Source organism: Vombatus ursinus, unplaced genomic scaffold (assembly GCF_900497805.2).
Source record: "Vombatus ursinus unplaced genomic scaffold, bare-nosed wombat genome assembly UNPS02014807.1, whole genome shotgun sequence".
Classification (NCBI taxonomy): Eukaryota; Metazoa; Chordata; class Mammalia; order Diprotodontia; family Vombatidae; genus Vombatus; species Vombatus ursinus.
In genome coordinates this window covers 9,701,432-9,716,778 of record NW_020954585.1, presented here as the reverse complement: position 1 = coordinate 9,716,778, position 15,347 = coordinate 9,701,432, and the positions used below count along the sequence as shown (strand labels likewise).

The following is a 15,347-nucleotide window of genomic DNA, read 5'->3' as shown; positions in this document are numbered from 1 at the left end:
CAGTGCCATTTCTACTTGACTGTTTGAACCCTTGTGAATGTTGGGGAACCCAAAGAAACAAACAAACCAAGATCAAACTTGGTAAAAAAAATGTTTTAGGAATAATAAGATTCTTCAATAATACGGCATATCCCTGATGTAAGATGTTATAAAATATAAAGATGATAATGATGACGGTGATGATTTGGTTGTTTATTATAAACCAGGAAGACCATGCTTCAAGTTTGACCTCTGACATACCCTGGCTGTGTGACTCTGGGAAAGTCATTAAGCTCTCAGTGCTCTAGACCAGAGGCCCCGTGTAGCCCAAACCAGATTAAAATATAATTCGACATATAATTTAACAAAATAAATAAAAATACAATAAAACATAGATAATGTTGTTCATATGTGATTTTCTAACTATATATGTAATCTGTAGGGACCCTTATATACAGTTTATGGCCCCTATTTCAATCTGGGTTTGACACCACTCCTTTAGGTAACTCTTCAAGAGAAAGTGATGCCCTGCATTAGTACAGGGAGTTTCCTCACCTGGGAGTATCCTATAACAATAAAATCACAGATCTAGTTTTTATTTGTTATCTTTTTTAATTCAGTGGAAATCTCACTTTTCTTCAAGTTAACAGTAATAGATGAAATGTATTTTAAAATAGCATATCATTATTATAATTTTTTCCTAGGTTCTCCCAGAGAATATCTAGAAAATTTTGTATTTCCAGTGTTGCTTCCTGGAATGGCTAACCTACTCCATCAAGCTAAGAAGGAAAAATGTTTTGAGGTCAGTTGCTTTTTTTTTTTAAGAGATAGCAGCTTTGCCATTAACTTGTCTTTCTCAAAATGACAAAAAATGTACTATATCGGGGACCATTTTATTCATTTTAGTAATGTGCCTATTAAACTTTTTGTTATAAGGAATATTGATTTTTTTCTTTTCCTTGCATATATTTTTAAATTTCCAGTGACTTTAAGTCATTGTGCTCTTTCCATAGACCGTTTTGAAATCTTCAAGTGTGTCTAGTGTCAATGTCTGTCCAATTTGATACTACTAACGCATGTTCCACATTTTTGATTAACACTAGAGGGCACTCAGCTGAAGGAGACTATAAATAGAAAAATTTGATTTAAAAAATAATTACAATTTGTGATCTTAGGATACTGATTTTCAAATCCAGGTTATCACTCACTATCACTCTTGCAATTTGAATACCACAATAAGTGGAGGTTTTACTTCAGCTCAAGAAAGTATTTAATGCCTCATGTTCTATGTGACTCTCTTACAACTGCTTAGGAGAGAATGTGATTATTTGTTATATGCCTGAAGTCACCAACATATAAGCATTTTTAATCCTTCCTTGTAGATTATTTTCCTTTAGCATTTCTAATTTCTTTCAACATAGGGTTTGTAATCCCTTTATTATGATGAATTTTCCTATATTTATTGCTAAAATGGGAGATGTGGTTTTATTTTGTGGTTGGTTTGGTATGTTCAGTTTGTTTTCTCCTCATAATATTGAACACTGGACATTATTAAATATAATAAGTGAAACACAGGCAAAAGGCAATCATACTTTTGAAGGTCGTTACCTAGGCAACTGAGAATAATGGGTGGTAGGAATGGGATACTTGTGCTCAGTAAAGTCAACCGAATATTGGCTGTGATAAGAGCGGCTGTGGTAGTTCATTTACTCAGTCAACTATTTTTCATCTTTGGGCATTTGTTTCTTTAGGAAACATTGGTTGAATGCGCCTTGTGTACAAACCACTGTGCTAATATGCTGTATTAGAAATGGTCAGTACTGATTTGGCCATGGAAGTTCACCTCATGACCCTGGAGAATTCCTCATTGCACTGTATACCATTTATAGTAATTTGCCAAGTTGTTTTGTTCTATAGATAAAATAGTTCTAATTTATTCCAACTTGAAAGTCAGCAAAATCAGCCCAAAGGACAATAAATTAAAACTTTATGTTGAAGGTTGCATAACAATGTTTCCTATAAATGTATTGGTATGCTGTTTTTTAGCCTCTAGCAAGTAATAACATGGTTTTAAAAAATCAGTACATTTTATATTTATAATGAAATTTAATTAATAATTCTTGTTGGATCAACTCATATTTCATTTTTGATATGTTCCAAATAATTCCATTCCAAAGCTGTTAATGAAAACTGCCTAGAAGTTAACTATCACAAGGTGCCTAGATGAAATTTTAAGGTTAAAATTTTTTTTATTCCCTCTCTAAGAATGAAAAAATTATGTTTCTTAAAACTATATTAACCTGCTTGCCCACTGGGTTTACCTAGTACTAAGTTTTTACTAACTAGTACCTAATATTACCTTGTGTTAGTAGTGTAACCTAGTGTCACTTTGAGCTACCATTGAATTGAAATGTTACAAATATCCTCAGTGACTCAGTTAACCGGGTTGTTTTTTGCCTTTTTCAACTTCATATTTCACTTTCAAATTTAGCATCTACATGTACTTTTTTTCCATTCCTATAGTCTTTTGTAGATTTTCTTCATGAAGATTTCAAAAATGATGTTATTGATGATTCAGTACTTGAGACCTATGTTTGGTTTCCTTCAACCAGATCTGTTGTACAAGTTTACATTTTACAAATTAAGCTTCCCCCCACTCCCCACACACAGTGTAGATAGAAGTTTTAAGCTGAATAATAACATATACAACCTGCTAAAGTACAAAACCCAAGATGTATCCTGTGCCATCCACAGCTTAAGTTTCATACAACATATCTGACAACTACAAAACACCAGTTGTTTGTTGTGATTTAAATTGTTTTCTTAAAAAATCTTTATGTTAAAAGCATTTATAGTAATGAAAGTGCAATTGCTTATTTGTGTTTTTTCTTGGAAATGCTATCTCCCCCACCCACCATTTTGTCTACACTAGAGATTTACAAATCTTTATATAGTAATTTCCCTCTCAGTAGGATAGGAGCCCCTTGAGAGCAAGTAGTATTTTTCATTTTTGTATCTCTAGCATTTAGCATAGTGTTCTTGTGCATGCAGTGGTGTGCAAATTACTGGGGTCAAGGTAAAACACTTAAATTTTCTTATACAATAAACCTTACAACTTTTTACATCTTTAAAAAACTTTTCATATACTATATGTTCTATCTCACAGACCCTTGTTCTACTCAATTTGACAATGAGGTTAAAGGATTTTGATGTATATTCTTTAATTATTGGAGCAGCTGGATGACCCAATGAATAGAGCACTAGGTCTGAAATAAAAAATACCTCAGTTCAAATCTGCCCTCAGATACTTAACCAACTGTTTGATTCTAGACAAGTCGTTTAACCTCCATTTGCTTCAATTTCCTCATCTGTAAAATGGGATAATAATAGCACCTGCCTTGCAGGTTTGTTGTGAAGATAAAATGAGATATTTGTAAAGCACTTAGCACAGTGCCTGGCATATAGTAGGCACTCTAAAAATGTTAGCTATGTTGATGATGATATTGAAACCACACATTGGATATTAATCTTACCTTTGATGAATAGTCCATTTTCCCAAGTCTAGTCAACATGACCTTGTACCATGCCAAACATCATAAGAGCTTAAGAAATTTATGGGAATTTGCCTGATTTAAACACTATTGAAAATCTATGGACTTTAGTCAAGATTAAACTTGGAAAAATGAACTGCCAAAAAAGAGGACATATTGCATATGAAAAGTTTTTCAAAGATATAAAAACTTGTAAGGTTTATTGTATAAGGAAATAGATTTAAGTATTTTGTTTACCTTGACCCCAGTAATTTGCTCACCACTGTATGCCAAAGCACTATGCTAAGTATTAGGGATACTAAATTTAAAAACAGCACTGGCTCTCAAGGAACTTCTATCCTACTGGGAGGATACTTACTATACAAAGATATGTAGATCTCTAGTGTAGACAAAATGGTGGACTGTACATGAACTAAAACAGATTTACAATGAGAAAGAAAGAATAAAAAGTTCTTTGTAAAAATAATGGATAAAACTTGAGGGAGGTCAGCATGGAACAGTAGAAAGAAGACTAGAGGAATGGGGTTCAAATCTTATCTCAGATACTTAACTAGCTGAGCTATCTATCTATCTATCTATCTATCTTACCAAATTCCATTGTCTTAACTCAAGCTCACTGTGTTACAGTAACTTCATCTGTAAAATGAGGGCATTGGACTCACCCCCAAAGTCCCTTACAGCCCTAAATCTATGATCCTTTGATCTTATAGGTATATCTTCAGAGAAACAACAGACATTATACGAATGTTTCTTTTAAGTATGCCCTGACTAATATAGCATTTGAGGCTCAAATCATTGTAAATAAATGTAGGTCATAATATAACATGTTTTCTTTCTAATAAATTTTTTTAAAAAGTTACAATTTTGAGTCACTGAACAGATGATAGGTATACTTTTCATTGGATATCAGAAAGAGGAGAGAGTTTCAAGTAGAATGAAATAGTCAAACATCCTTTAAAGAGAATTAGGACTGCAAAAATAAACAACAACATCTATTGGATTCAATTGAAGATCAGTAGTGACTTTCAAAGAGTAGTTTTTGTGAAATTGTGGAGATAGGAGATTATAACAGATTAAAGAAGTACTGGAGACCTCCATGAACTGATGCAAAGTGCCGTCAGCAGAACCAGGAGAACATTGTATATAGTAACAGCAATATTGTATGATGATCAACTGTGAAAGACTTAACTATTCTCGGCAATATAATGATTCAAGACAATTCCAAAGGACTCATGATGAAAAATATTATCTGCCTCTAGAGATAGAACTGATGGAGTCTGAATACAGATCAAAGCATGCTATTTCTTACTTTCTTTATTTTTTGGTCTGTGTTTTCTTTCACAATAAGACTAATAGAGAAATATCTTTTCATGATTGCACATGTATAACCTATATCAAATTACTTACCATCTCAGAGAGGGGTGAGGCGAGGAAAGGAGGGACTGAATTTAGAACTAAAATTTTTTTAAGTGAATATCAAAAAATTTTTTTATTAATAAAGTTATTTATTTTTAGTTTTCAACATTTACTTCCACAAGATTTTGAGTACCAAATTTTCATCCCATCTTGCCCCTCCCCCTACCCCAACATGGCATGCATTCTGAATACCCCTTCCCCTAGTCTGCCTTCCCTTCTATCTCTCCCCCCCTTCTCTTATCCCCTTCCCCTTCTATTTTCCTGTAAGGCAGGATAGATTTCTGTATCTCATTTCCTATATTTCTTATTTCCCAGTTGCATGTGAAAACATTTTTTTTTGAACATCTGTTTTTAAAGCTTTGGGTTCCAAATTTTCTCCCTTCCTCCCTCCCCACCCACCCTCATTGAAAAGGCAAGCAACTCAATATAGGCTATACATGTGCAGTTATGCAAAATACTTACATAGTAGACATGTGGTGAAAAACGAACTCTATTTCCCTGAATCCTATCCTGCCCCCCCATTTATTCTATTCTTTCTTTTGACCCTGTCCCTCCTCAGAAGTATTTGCTTCTGATTACCCCCTTTCCCAATCTGCCCTCCTGTCTATCATCTCCCTACTGTCTTGTCCCCTTCTTCCCCTATTTTCCTGTAGGGTAAGACAGATTTCCATACCCAATTGAGTGTGTATGTTATTCCCTCCTTAAGTCAAGTCCTATGAGAATAAGATTCACTCATTCCCTCTCACCTTCCCCCATTTCCCCTCTACTGTAAGAGCCTTTTCTTTTCTGTTTTTTTTTGTGAGATAATTTACCCCATTCTACCTCTCCCTTTCTCCTTCTCCTAGTATAATCCTCTCTCACCCCTTAATTTTATTCTCCAGATATGACCCCTTCCTCTTCAATTCACCCTGTGCCCCCTATCTATCTATTTATCTATCTGTCTATCTATCTATCTATATACATACATATAATTTTTTCCCTCCAACTACCCTAATAATGAGAAAGGTCTCATGAGTTACAAATATCATCTTTCCATGCAGGAATGTAAACAGTTCAACCTTAATAAGTCTCTTATGATTTCTCTTTCCTGTTTATCTCTTCATGTTCCACTTGAGTCTTGTATTTGAAAGTCAAATTTTCTATTCAGCTCTGGTCTTTTCATCAAGAATGCTTGAAAGTCCTCTATTTCACTGAATGACCATTTTTTTCCCTGAAAGATTATACTCAGTTTTTCAGGGTAGGTGATTCTTGGTTGTAATCCTATCTCCTTTGCCCTCTGGAATATCATATTCCATGCCCTGCGGTCCCTTAATGTAGAAGCTGCTAAATCTTGTGTTGTCCTGATTGTGTTTCCACAATACTTGAATTGTTTCTTTCTGACTGCTTGTAATATTTTTTCCTTGACCTGAGAACTCTGGAATTTGGCTACAATATTCCTAGGAGTTTTCCTTTGGGGATCTCTTTCAGGAGGGGATCGATGGATTCTTTCAATTTCTATTTTGCCCTCTGGTTCTAAAATATTAGGGCAGTTTTCCTTGATTATTTCTTGGAAGATGATGTCTAGGCTCTTTTTTTGATCATGGCTTTCAGAGAGTCCAATAATTTTTACATTCTCTCTCTTGGATCTATTTTCCAGGTTAGTTGTTTTCCAATGAGATATTACACATTGTTTTCTAATTTTTCATTCTTTTGGATTTGTTTTCCAGTGTCTTGATTTCTCATAAAGTCACTAGGTTCCAATTGTTCCATTCTAATTTTTAAGGAAGTATTTTCTTCAGTAAGCTTTTGGACTTCCTTTTCCATTTGGCCAATTTTGCTTTTTAGGGCATTCTTCTCCTCATTGGCTTTTTGGACCTCTTTTGCCATTTGGGTTAGGCTATTTTTTAAGGTGTTATTTTCTTCAGTATTTTTTTGGGTCCCCTTTAGCAAGCTGTGGACTTGTTTTTTGTGATTTTCTTGCATCACTCTCATTTCTCTTCCCAGTTTTTCCTCTACTTCTCTTACTTGCTTCTCAAAATCCCTTTTGAGCTCTTCCAAGGCCAGGGACCAATTCATATTTTTCTTGGAGGCTTTGGATGTAGGAGCTTTGACTTTGTTGTCTTCTTCTGGTTGTATGTTTTGATCTTCTTTGTCACCAAAGTAAGATAATATAGTCTGACTCTTTTTGCGCTGCTTACTCATGATCCCGGCCAATTACTTGAGTTTTATACTCTTTGTTAAGGTAAGAGTCTGCTTCCAATGTGGAGAATGTACTGTCCCAAGCTTCGGGGGTTTGTACAGCTGTTTTCAGAGATACTTCTAGGGACGTGTAAATTTTCAGTTCTTCCAAGGTGGTATGATAAGGGGCGAGGTGTTTCCTCTCCACAGCCACAACAAGCTCCACCATGCCAGCGCTCCTCCTCACCCCAGGACTGCCCCTCAGAACTGTGACCCAGATCCAAGCACGGGCAAAGCAAGAGATTCCTGCCTCAGCACTTCAAAAATTGTTTTTTACATGCCATTGGGAAAAATGAAATAATATTAAAATATTACAAATACAAAAAGGAAAAAATAAACTGAAAAAATACTGGGTGGGTAAGGAAATAGAGGTAGTGGATATAGACTGGGGGGGGTCTTAATTTTTTTTTATCAGGGCCACCTCAGCAGTCTGGTGAAGCCTATGGACCCCTTCTCAAATAATATTTTTTTTAAATTCATAATTGAAGGAAATGCTGAAGTTAATGAAATACTTTAGTTAGTGTTAGTAAAGATATAATTTTTTCCCACCCAATTTCACAGACTCCCTTGAAATCTATGGACCCCAGGTTGAAAAACTCTTGCATAGACTATTTCTGAAGTTTTGTGATCAAAGGAAGGAAATATCACCACGTGGCTCAGAATTACACTCCTTCCATCCCAAGGTGGATTCCCAAAGACTCACATAGACCTGATTCTTATTCTGGGGGGCCTGATGTCAAATGGATCTGTTCATCAACTTGCCGTATTGCCTCCAATCTGGAGTGTTATCCCATTTTTGTTACCAATTTATGTTTTTGTCTTCTTAAGTATAGTCAGAGTCCCTTTCCACAAAGGCACTTAGTGTACAATATGAGTATCAGGTGTAGGACAGCTTTTTATTTCCTCCACCACAGAAAATGTGTAAGACAAAAGGATTCAGGCACCCATGAACAAATATAGAAACATAGTACATTCAAATAATAGATTTCATTCTCCCCCTAAGGTAAAGTCACTTTTTAGGGCTGCTAAACAAACACTTCCCATTATTCTCAGACTTATACTGTTTGAGCAGCTCACAACAACATTATGAAAAATTGATGAGTTCTAGATCTTCTGACCCTTTGTGGTATGGCTTCAGTCTTCCAGCTGCAGGGCAATCCCACTGGGCACCATTTTTTCCCTCTGGGAAGTGCAATATTAAGAGAATCCCCCTGTAAGTGGCAATACCTGACTTTCAAAATCAGGAACTCATGAATTTAAAATTAATGGAATCTGTAAGGCTGGTCATGTCCATTCTTAGTCTCTCTACCCTCTGACCTGTGCCAGAAAAGGAAACAAAGTCATAAGAAAGCAGGAAGGAAGGAATTGTAAATCCAGGAACTCACATCTCTGGCTCTCATGATCTTGATGTTGAGATAGCAATGGAGACTGAGAAGGAGAGGTCAGATAGCAGTAGGAAAATGAATTGGGCATGCAAGTAAAAAAGCTAGAAAAAGAACAAATTAAAAATCCCCAATTAAATATCAAATTAGAAATTTTGAAAACCAAAGGAGAGATAAATAAAATTGAAATTAAGAAAACTATTGGACTAATAAATAAAACTAAGAGCTGGTTTTATGAAAAACAAAACCAATAAAATAGATAAACTTTTGGTTAATTTTTAAAAAAAGAAAAAAGAGAGGGGTAGAGCCAAGATGGGGGAATAAAAGCAGTGAGTTGCTTGAGCTCTCCCCCAAAGCCCTCCAAATATCTATAAAAATGATTCTAAACAAATTCTAGAGCAGCAGAACCTACAAAAAGACAGAGTGAAACAAATTTCCAGCCTGATAACCTGGATGGTTGAAGGGAAAGAGCTGATGCACCAGGCTGGGAGAGGAGCACAGTTCATCATGGGCCACACTGGCAACAATGGAGCTGCAGCAAACCTGGAGCAGCTTTCAGGGGACTGAATCAAGGGGAACTGTGGTGGTTTCCAGACTTCTCAACCCACAAATGCCAAAGAAAACTTAGAAGGGCAGTGGGAAAGGTCTGTTGGACCTGGGTGAGAGAGGAGCACTGTTCAGCCCTGGCCCTAATGCAGCCCAGGGGGATAGCCACAGTAGCTCTTCCAAAGCTCTTGGCCCACAGACTGGGCGGGGGGGGGGGGGATCAAGCAGCTGATCAAAGGTGAATTGAGGGGATTTCTTTGGTGGCACCAAGTCAGTATTCTTTTGCTTTGCCCATGCTTGGACCTGGATCCCAGTCCTGGGGCAAGGATGAGCACTGGTGTAGCAGAGTTTGTGGCACAGTGGAGAGGGAACCCTCCTCTCATTTCCAGGGCAGAAGAGAGTGCTTATGGTCGCTCACAGATCACAGTGCAGGCCAGGAGAGGATTAAACACTTCTTAGATCATACAACCTTATAAGAACTGAAAACTTACAGGTCCCTAGAAGTATCTCTGAAAATAGCTGCACAAAACCTGTGAAGCTTGGAACAGTACATCTGCCACACTGGAAGCAGAGCCTACTGTAACAAAGAGTTAAAAAGTAACTTAACTGGCTGGGAAGATGAGCAAACAGGAAAAAAACTCAGACTATAGAAGAATCTTACTTTGGTGACAAGGAAGATCAAAACATACAACCAGAAGAAGACAACAAAGTCAAACCTTCTACATCCAAAGCCCCCAAGAAAAATATGAATTGGTCTTAAGCCATGGAAGAGCTCAAAAAGGATTTTGAAAAGCAAGTAAGAGAAGTAAAGGAAAAATTGGGAAGAGAAATGAGAGTGATTTGCAAAAAAATCATGAAAAATGAGTCAACAGCTTGCTAAAGGAGACCCAAAAAAATACTGAAGAAAATAACACCTTAAAAATAGACTAGACCAAATGGCAGAGGAGGTACAAAAAGCCAATGAGGAGAAGAATGCCCTAAAAAGCAGAATTGGCCAAATGGAAAAGGAGGTCCAAAAGCTCTCTGAGGGAAATAATTCCTTAAAAATCAGAATGGAACAAATGGAAACTAATGACTCTATGAGAAATCAGGAAATTATAAAACAAAACCAGAAGAATTAAAAAATAGAAGACAATGTGAAATATCTCATTAGAAAAATAACTGACCTGGAAAATAGATCCAGGAGAGATAACTTAAAAATTATTGGACTATCTGAAAGCCATGATCAAAAAAAGAGCCTAGACATCATCTTTCAAGAAATTACCAAGGAAAACTGCCCTGATATTCTTGAACCAGAGGGTAAAATAGAAATTGAAAGAATTCACCAATCACCTCCTGAAAGAGATCCCAAAAGGAAAAGTCTCGGGAATATTATAGCCAAATTTCAGATTTTCCAGGTCAAGGAGAAAATATTGCAAGCAGCCAGAAAGAAACAATTCAAGTATTGTGAAAACACAATCAGGATAACACAAGATTTAGCGGCTTCTACATTAAAGGATTAGAGGGCTTGGAATATGATATTCTAGAGGTCAAAGGAGCTAGGATTAAAACCAAGTATCACCTAACTAGCAAAACTGAGCATAATCAATGAGGGGGAAAATTGACATTCAAGGATGTAGAAGAATTTAATTCATTCTTGAGAAAAGACCAAACCTAAATAGAAAATTCAACTTTCAAATACAAGACTCAAGAGAAGCATGAAAAGGTAAACAGGAAAGAGAAATCATAGGGGCCTTATTAAAGTTGAATTGTTTACATTCCTACATGGAAAGATGATATTTGTAACTCATGAGACCTTTCTCATTATTAGGGTAGTTGGAGGGAAGATATATAGACAGAGGACACAGGTTAAGTTCAATATGAAGAGATGATATCTAAACAATAAAATTAAAGAGTGAGAGAGGAGTGTACTAGGAGAAGGAAAAAGGGAGAGGTAGAATGGGGTAAATTATCTCACATAAAAAAGGCAAGAAAAAGCTTTTACAATGGAGGGGAAGAGATGGGGAGGTGAGAAGGAATGAGTGAATTTTACTCTCATCTGATTCGGCTTAAGGAAGGAATAACAAACACACCTAATTGGGTATGGAAGTTCATCTTACACTAGGGGAGAAGGAGACAAGAGTGGGTGGGGTGAAAGAAGGGAGGGCAGATTGGGTGAAGAGGGAATCAGAATGTCAGCCTTCATGGGATAGAGGAAGGGGAGGGATGGAGAGAAAATTTGGAACTAAAAATCTTGTGGAAGTGACTGTTAAAAGGTAAAAATAAATAAATAAATTGGAAAAAAAATTTAAAAAAAATAAAGAAGAAAACTAAATTACCAGTATCAAAAATGAAAAGGGTAAATTTACCACCAAATGAAGAGGAAATTAAAACAATAATTAGGAGCTATTTTGCCCAACTGTGTGCCAATAAATTCGACAATCTTAGTGAAATGGATGCATATTTACAAAAATATAAATTGCCCAGATTAAGGGAAAAGGAAATAAAATACTTAAATAACCTGATTTCAGAAAATCTCCAGGGCCAGATGGATTTACAAGTGAATCTTATCAAACATTTAAAGAACAATTAATTCCAATACTACATAAACTATTTGGGAAAATAGGTGAAGAATGAGTCCTACCAAATTCCTTTTATGATACAAATATGATGCTGATACCTAAACCGGGAAGAGCCAAAATAGAGAAAGAAAATTATAGACCAATTTCCCTAATGAATATAGATACAAAATTTTTAATTGAAATATTAGCAAAGAGACTACAGCAGCTTATCTTAAGGATAATACACTATGACCAGGTAAGATATATACCAGGAATGTAGGACTGGTTCAATATTAGGAAAACTATCAGTATAATTGACCATATCAACAAAAAAACTAACAGAAATCATACGATTATCTCAATAGATGCAGAAAAAGCTTTTTTTAAATTTTTTTTTGTTTTTTGTTTTTTTGTTTTTTTGGGTGAGGCTAGGATTAAGTGACTTGCCCACGGTCACACAGCTAGTGAGTTTTATGTCTCTGAGGCCAATTTTGAACTCGGGTCTTCCTGACTCCAGGGCCAGTGCTCTATCCATTGCACCACCTAGCTGTCCCAGAAAAAGCTTTTGACAGAATACAACACCCATTCTTATTAAAAACACTAGAGAGCATAGGAATAAATGGAGTCTTCCTTAAAATGATAAGTAGCATCTACCTAAGACCTTCACCAAGCATCATGTGTAATGGGAATAAGCTAGAAGCATTTCCAATAAGATCGGGGGTGAAACAAGGATGTCTATTATCACCACTGTTGTTCAATATGGTACTAAAAATGTTAGCTTTAGCAATAACAGAAGAAAAAGAAATTGAAGGTATTAGAATAGGCAAAGAAGAAACAAAGCTATCATTCTTTGCAGATGATATGATGATATACTTAGAGAATCCTAGAGAATCAACTTAAAAAAGTACTTGAAATAATAAGTAATTTGAGCAAAGTTGCAGGTTATAAAATAAACCCTTATAAATCATTGGCATTTCTATATATTACCAATAAAGCCTAACAAGAAGATAGAAAGAGAAATTCCATTTAAAGTTACTGTAGACATAAAATATTTAGGCGTCTACCTGCCAAAACATATCCAGGAACTATATAAACACAATTACAAAACACTTTTCACACAAATAAAGTCAGATCTAAATAATTAGAAAAACATCAGTTGCTCATGGGTAGGCCAAACTAATATAATAAAAATGACAATTCTACCTAAGTTAATTTACTTATTCAGTGCCATACCAATCAAAACTACCAAAAAATTATTTTATACACGTAGAAAAATGACAAGATTCATTTAGAAGAACAAAAGGTATCAAGGGAACTAATGAAAAGAAATGCTAGGGAAGGTGGCCTAGCCATACCAGATCTTAAGTTGTATTATAAAGCAGCAATCATCAAAACTATTTGGTACTGGCTAAGAAATAGAGTGGTGGATCAGTGGAATAGATAGGTATGCAAGACACAACAGTCAATAACTATACTAATCTACTGTTTGATAAACTGAAAGACTCCGGCTTCTGGGTTAAGCACTCACTATTTGACAAAAACTGCTGGGAAAACTGGAAAATAGTATGGCAGAAACTAGGCATGGACCAACATCTTACACCATACACCAAGATAAAATCCAAATGGGTACATTATTCAGATATAAAGGCTGATACTATAAGCAAACTGGGAGAGCAAGAAATAGTTTAACTGTCAGACCTATGGAGAACAGAAGAATTTGTGACCAAACAAGAGATAGAGAACATTATGAAATACAAAATGGATAGTTTTGATTACATTAAATTGAAAAGCTTTTGCACCAACAAAGCCAATGCAACCAAGATTAGGAGGGAAGCAGAAAACTGGGAAAGAATTTTTATAACCAATGTCTCTGATAAGGGCTTCATTTCTAAAATATATAGAGAAATAAGTCAAATTTATAAGAATATAAGTCATTCCTCAATTGATAAATAATCAAAGGATATGAACAGACAGTTTTCATATGAAGAAATTAAAGCTATATATAGTCATATGAAAAAATGTTCTAAATCATTAGAGAAATGCACATCAAAACAACTCCGAGGTACCACATCACACCTATCAGATTAGCTAACATGACAAAACAGGAAAATGATAAATTTTGGAGAAGATGTGGGAAAATTGGAACACTAATGCATTGTTGGTGGAGTTGTGAACTAATCCAACCATTTTGGAGAGCAATATGGAACTGTGCCCTTTGACCCAGAAATAACACTTCTAGGTCTGTATCCCAAAGAGATCATACAAATGGGAAAAGGACCCACATGTATAAAAATATTTATAGCAGCTCTTTCCGTGGTGGCAAAGAATTGGAAATTGAAGGGATGCCCATCAATTGGGGAATGGCTGAACAAGTTGTGGTATATGAATATAATGGAATACTGTTGTGCTATAAGAAATGATGAGCAGACCAACTTCAGCAAAACCCGGAAAGACTTGTGTGGACCGATGCTGAATGTAGTGAACAGAACCAGGAGAACGTTGTACACAGTAACAGCCACATTGTGCAATGACTAACTTAGCTCTTCTCAGCAGTGCAAGGATCTAAGGCATCTCCAAAAGTCTCATGATGGAAAATGCTATCCACATCCAGAGAAAGTACTATGGAGTTTGAATGCAGATTGAAGCATACTATTTCCTTTTTTTTTTCTTGTTTTGCTTCTTCTTTCTTTTGGTTCCTCTTATTAGTTCTAATTCTTCTTTACAACATGACTAATGTGAAAACATTTTTAATAGGAATGTATATGTAGAGCCTATATCAGATTGCATACTGTCTCGGGGAGGGGAGGGAGGAGGGAAAAATTTAAAATTCAAAAGCATATGGAAGGGATTGTTGAAAACTAAAAATAAATTAATTAATTAAAAAAAACAGTGCTTTTTGTAAAATCAATACATGGACCCCATGCTAAGAACTCTTGGTATAGAATCTTATGGGAAATAATAAAGGAAAAAAAGTAGGAATGAAGGTGAAAATAGCACATGTTAAATGCTATGTGATGAAGTAATCAGCAAAACTGGTTAAAAATAAAATAAATAGGAAAGATCATTAGATTGGATAAGGAAGAATCAGAAATTATCAACCTTAGCCCACTGTTTGATAAAATCAAGAACCCTACTTAGGGAAGGACTCAATAGTTGACTAGAATTTCTGGGAAAACAGCTTGGCAGAAAATAGGTTTAAAGTAGCATTTTCTACCATATACTACAATAAATTCCGAATGATTCAAATGGTAGTCAAAGGGATCTATTATCTCTTTAATTCTAGAATTTCCTTCTTATCTTGCCCAGATCCAGGCCTCCATCTCATTTCCCAACCATCTATATTTCATACTATCTCTGCTTGTTTCTACTCATGACCTTATGTCCACCCCTTCCCCACCAGAAAATTGGACTTTGCCCTTGGAACCACCATGGGCTTTGGTAGCCCAGTTTAAAGAATAAATGGGAGTTACCTTGCTGTAAAAGAGCCTGTAAGGTGATATTTTGTTCTACCAAATCAAATGTGATTTTTTGTTTGTTTGTTTGTTTTTGGTAATCAACAAATAATAAGTACAAATAGGATCTTATATTCTCTACACCTTTCAGGCAGCTGTGAGATGATAAAGTTATGTTCCATTTTAAAATAAAATAATAATAGCTAACTTATATATTGCTTTAAGATTTGCAAGTGCTTTAATATTATTTTATCATCACCAATA

At 35.5% G+C, this 15,347-nt stretch overlaps 1 protein-coding gene across 4 annotated transcripts in view; it reads left to right on the top strand.

Moving 5' to 3' along the window:
• LOC114052062 (IQ domain-containing protein K-like) overlaps window positions 1–15,347 on the top strand; it is a 138,516-nt gene that overhangs the window by 27,534 nt on the left and 95,635 nt on the right. For all 4 annotated transcript variants that reach the window (XR_003570217.1, XM_027874478.1, XM_027874479.1 and 1 more), the window contains exon 4: window positions 684–781. Coding sequence is in view for 3 of the 4 variants with exons in the window: in XM_027874478.1 (XP_027730279.1) it covers window positions 684–781 (98 nt within the window). In the remaining variant the exon portion in view is untranslated. The remainder of the gene's footprint in view (window positions 1–683; window positions 782–15,347) is intronic.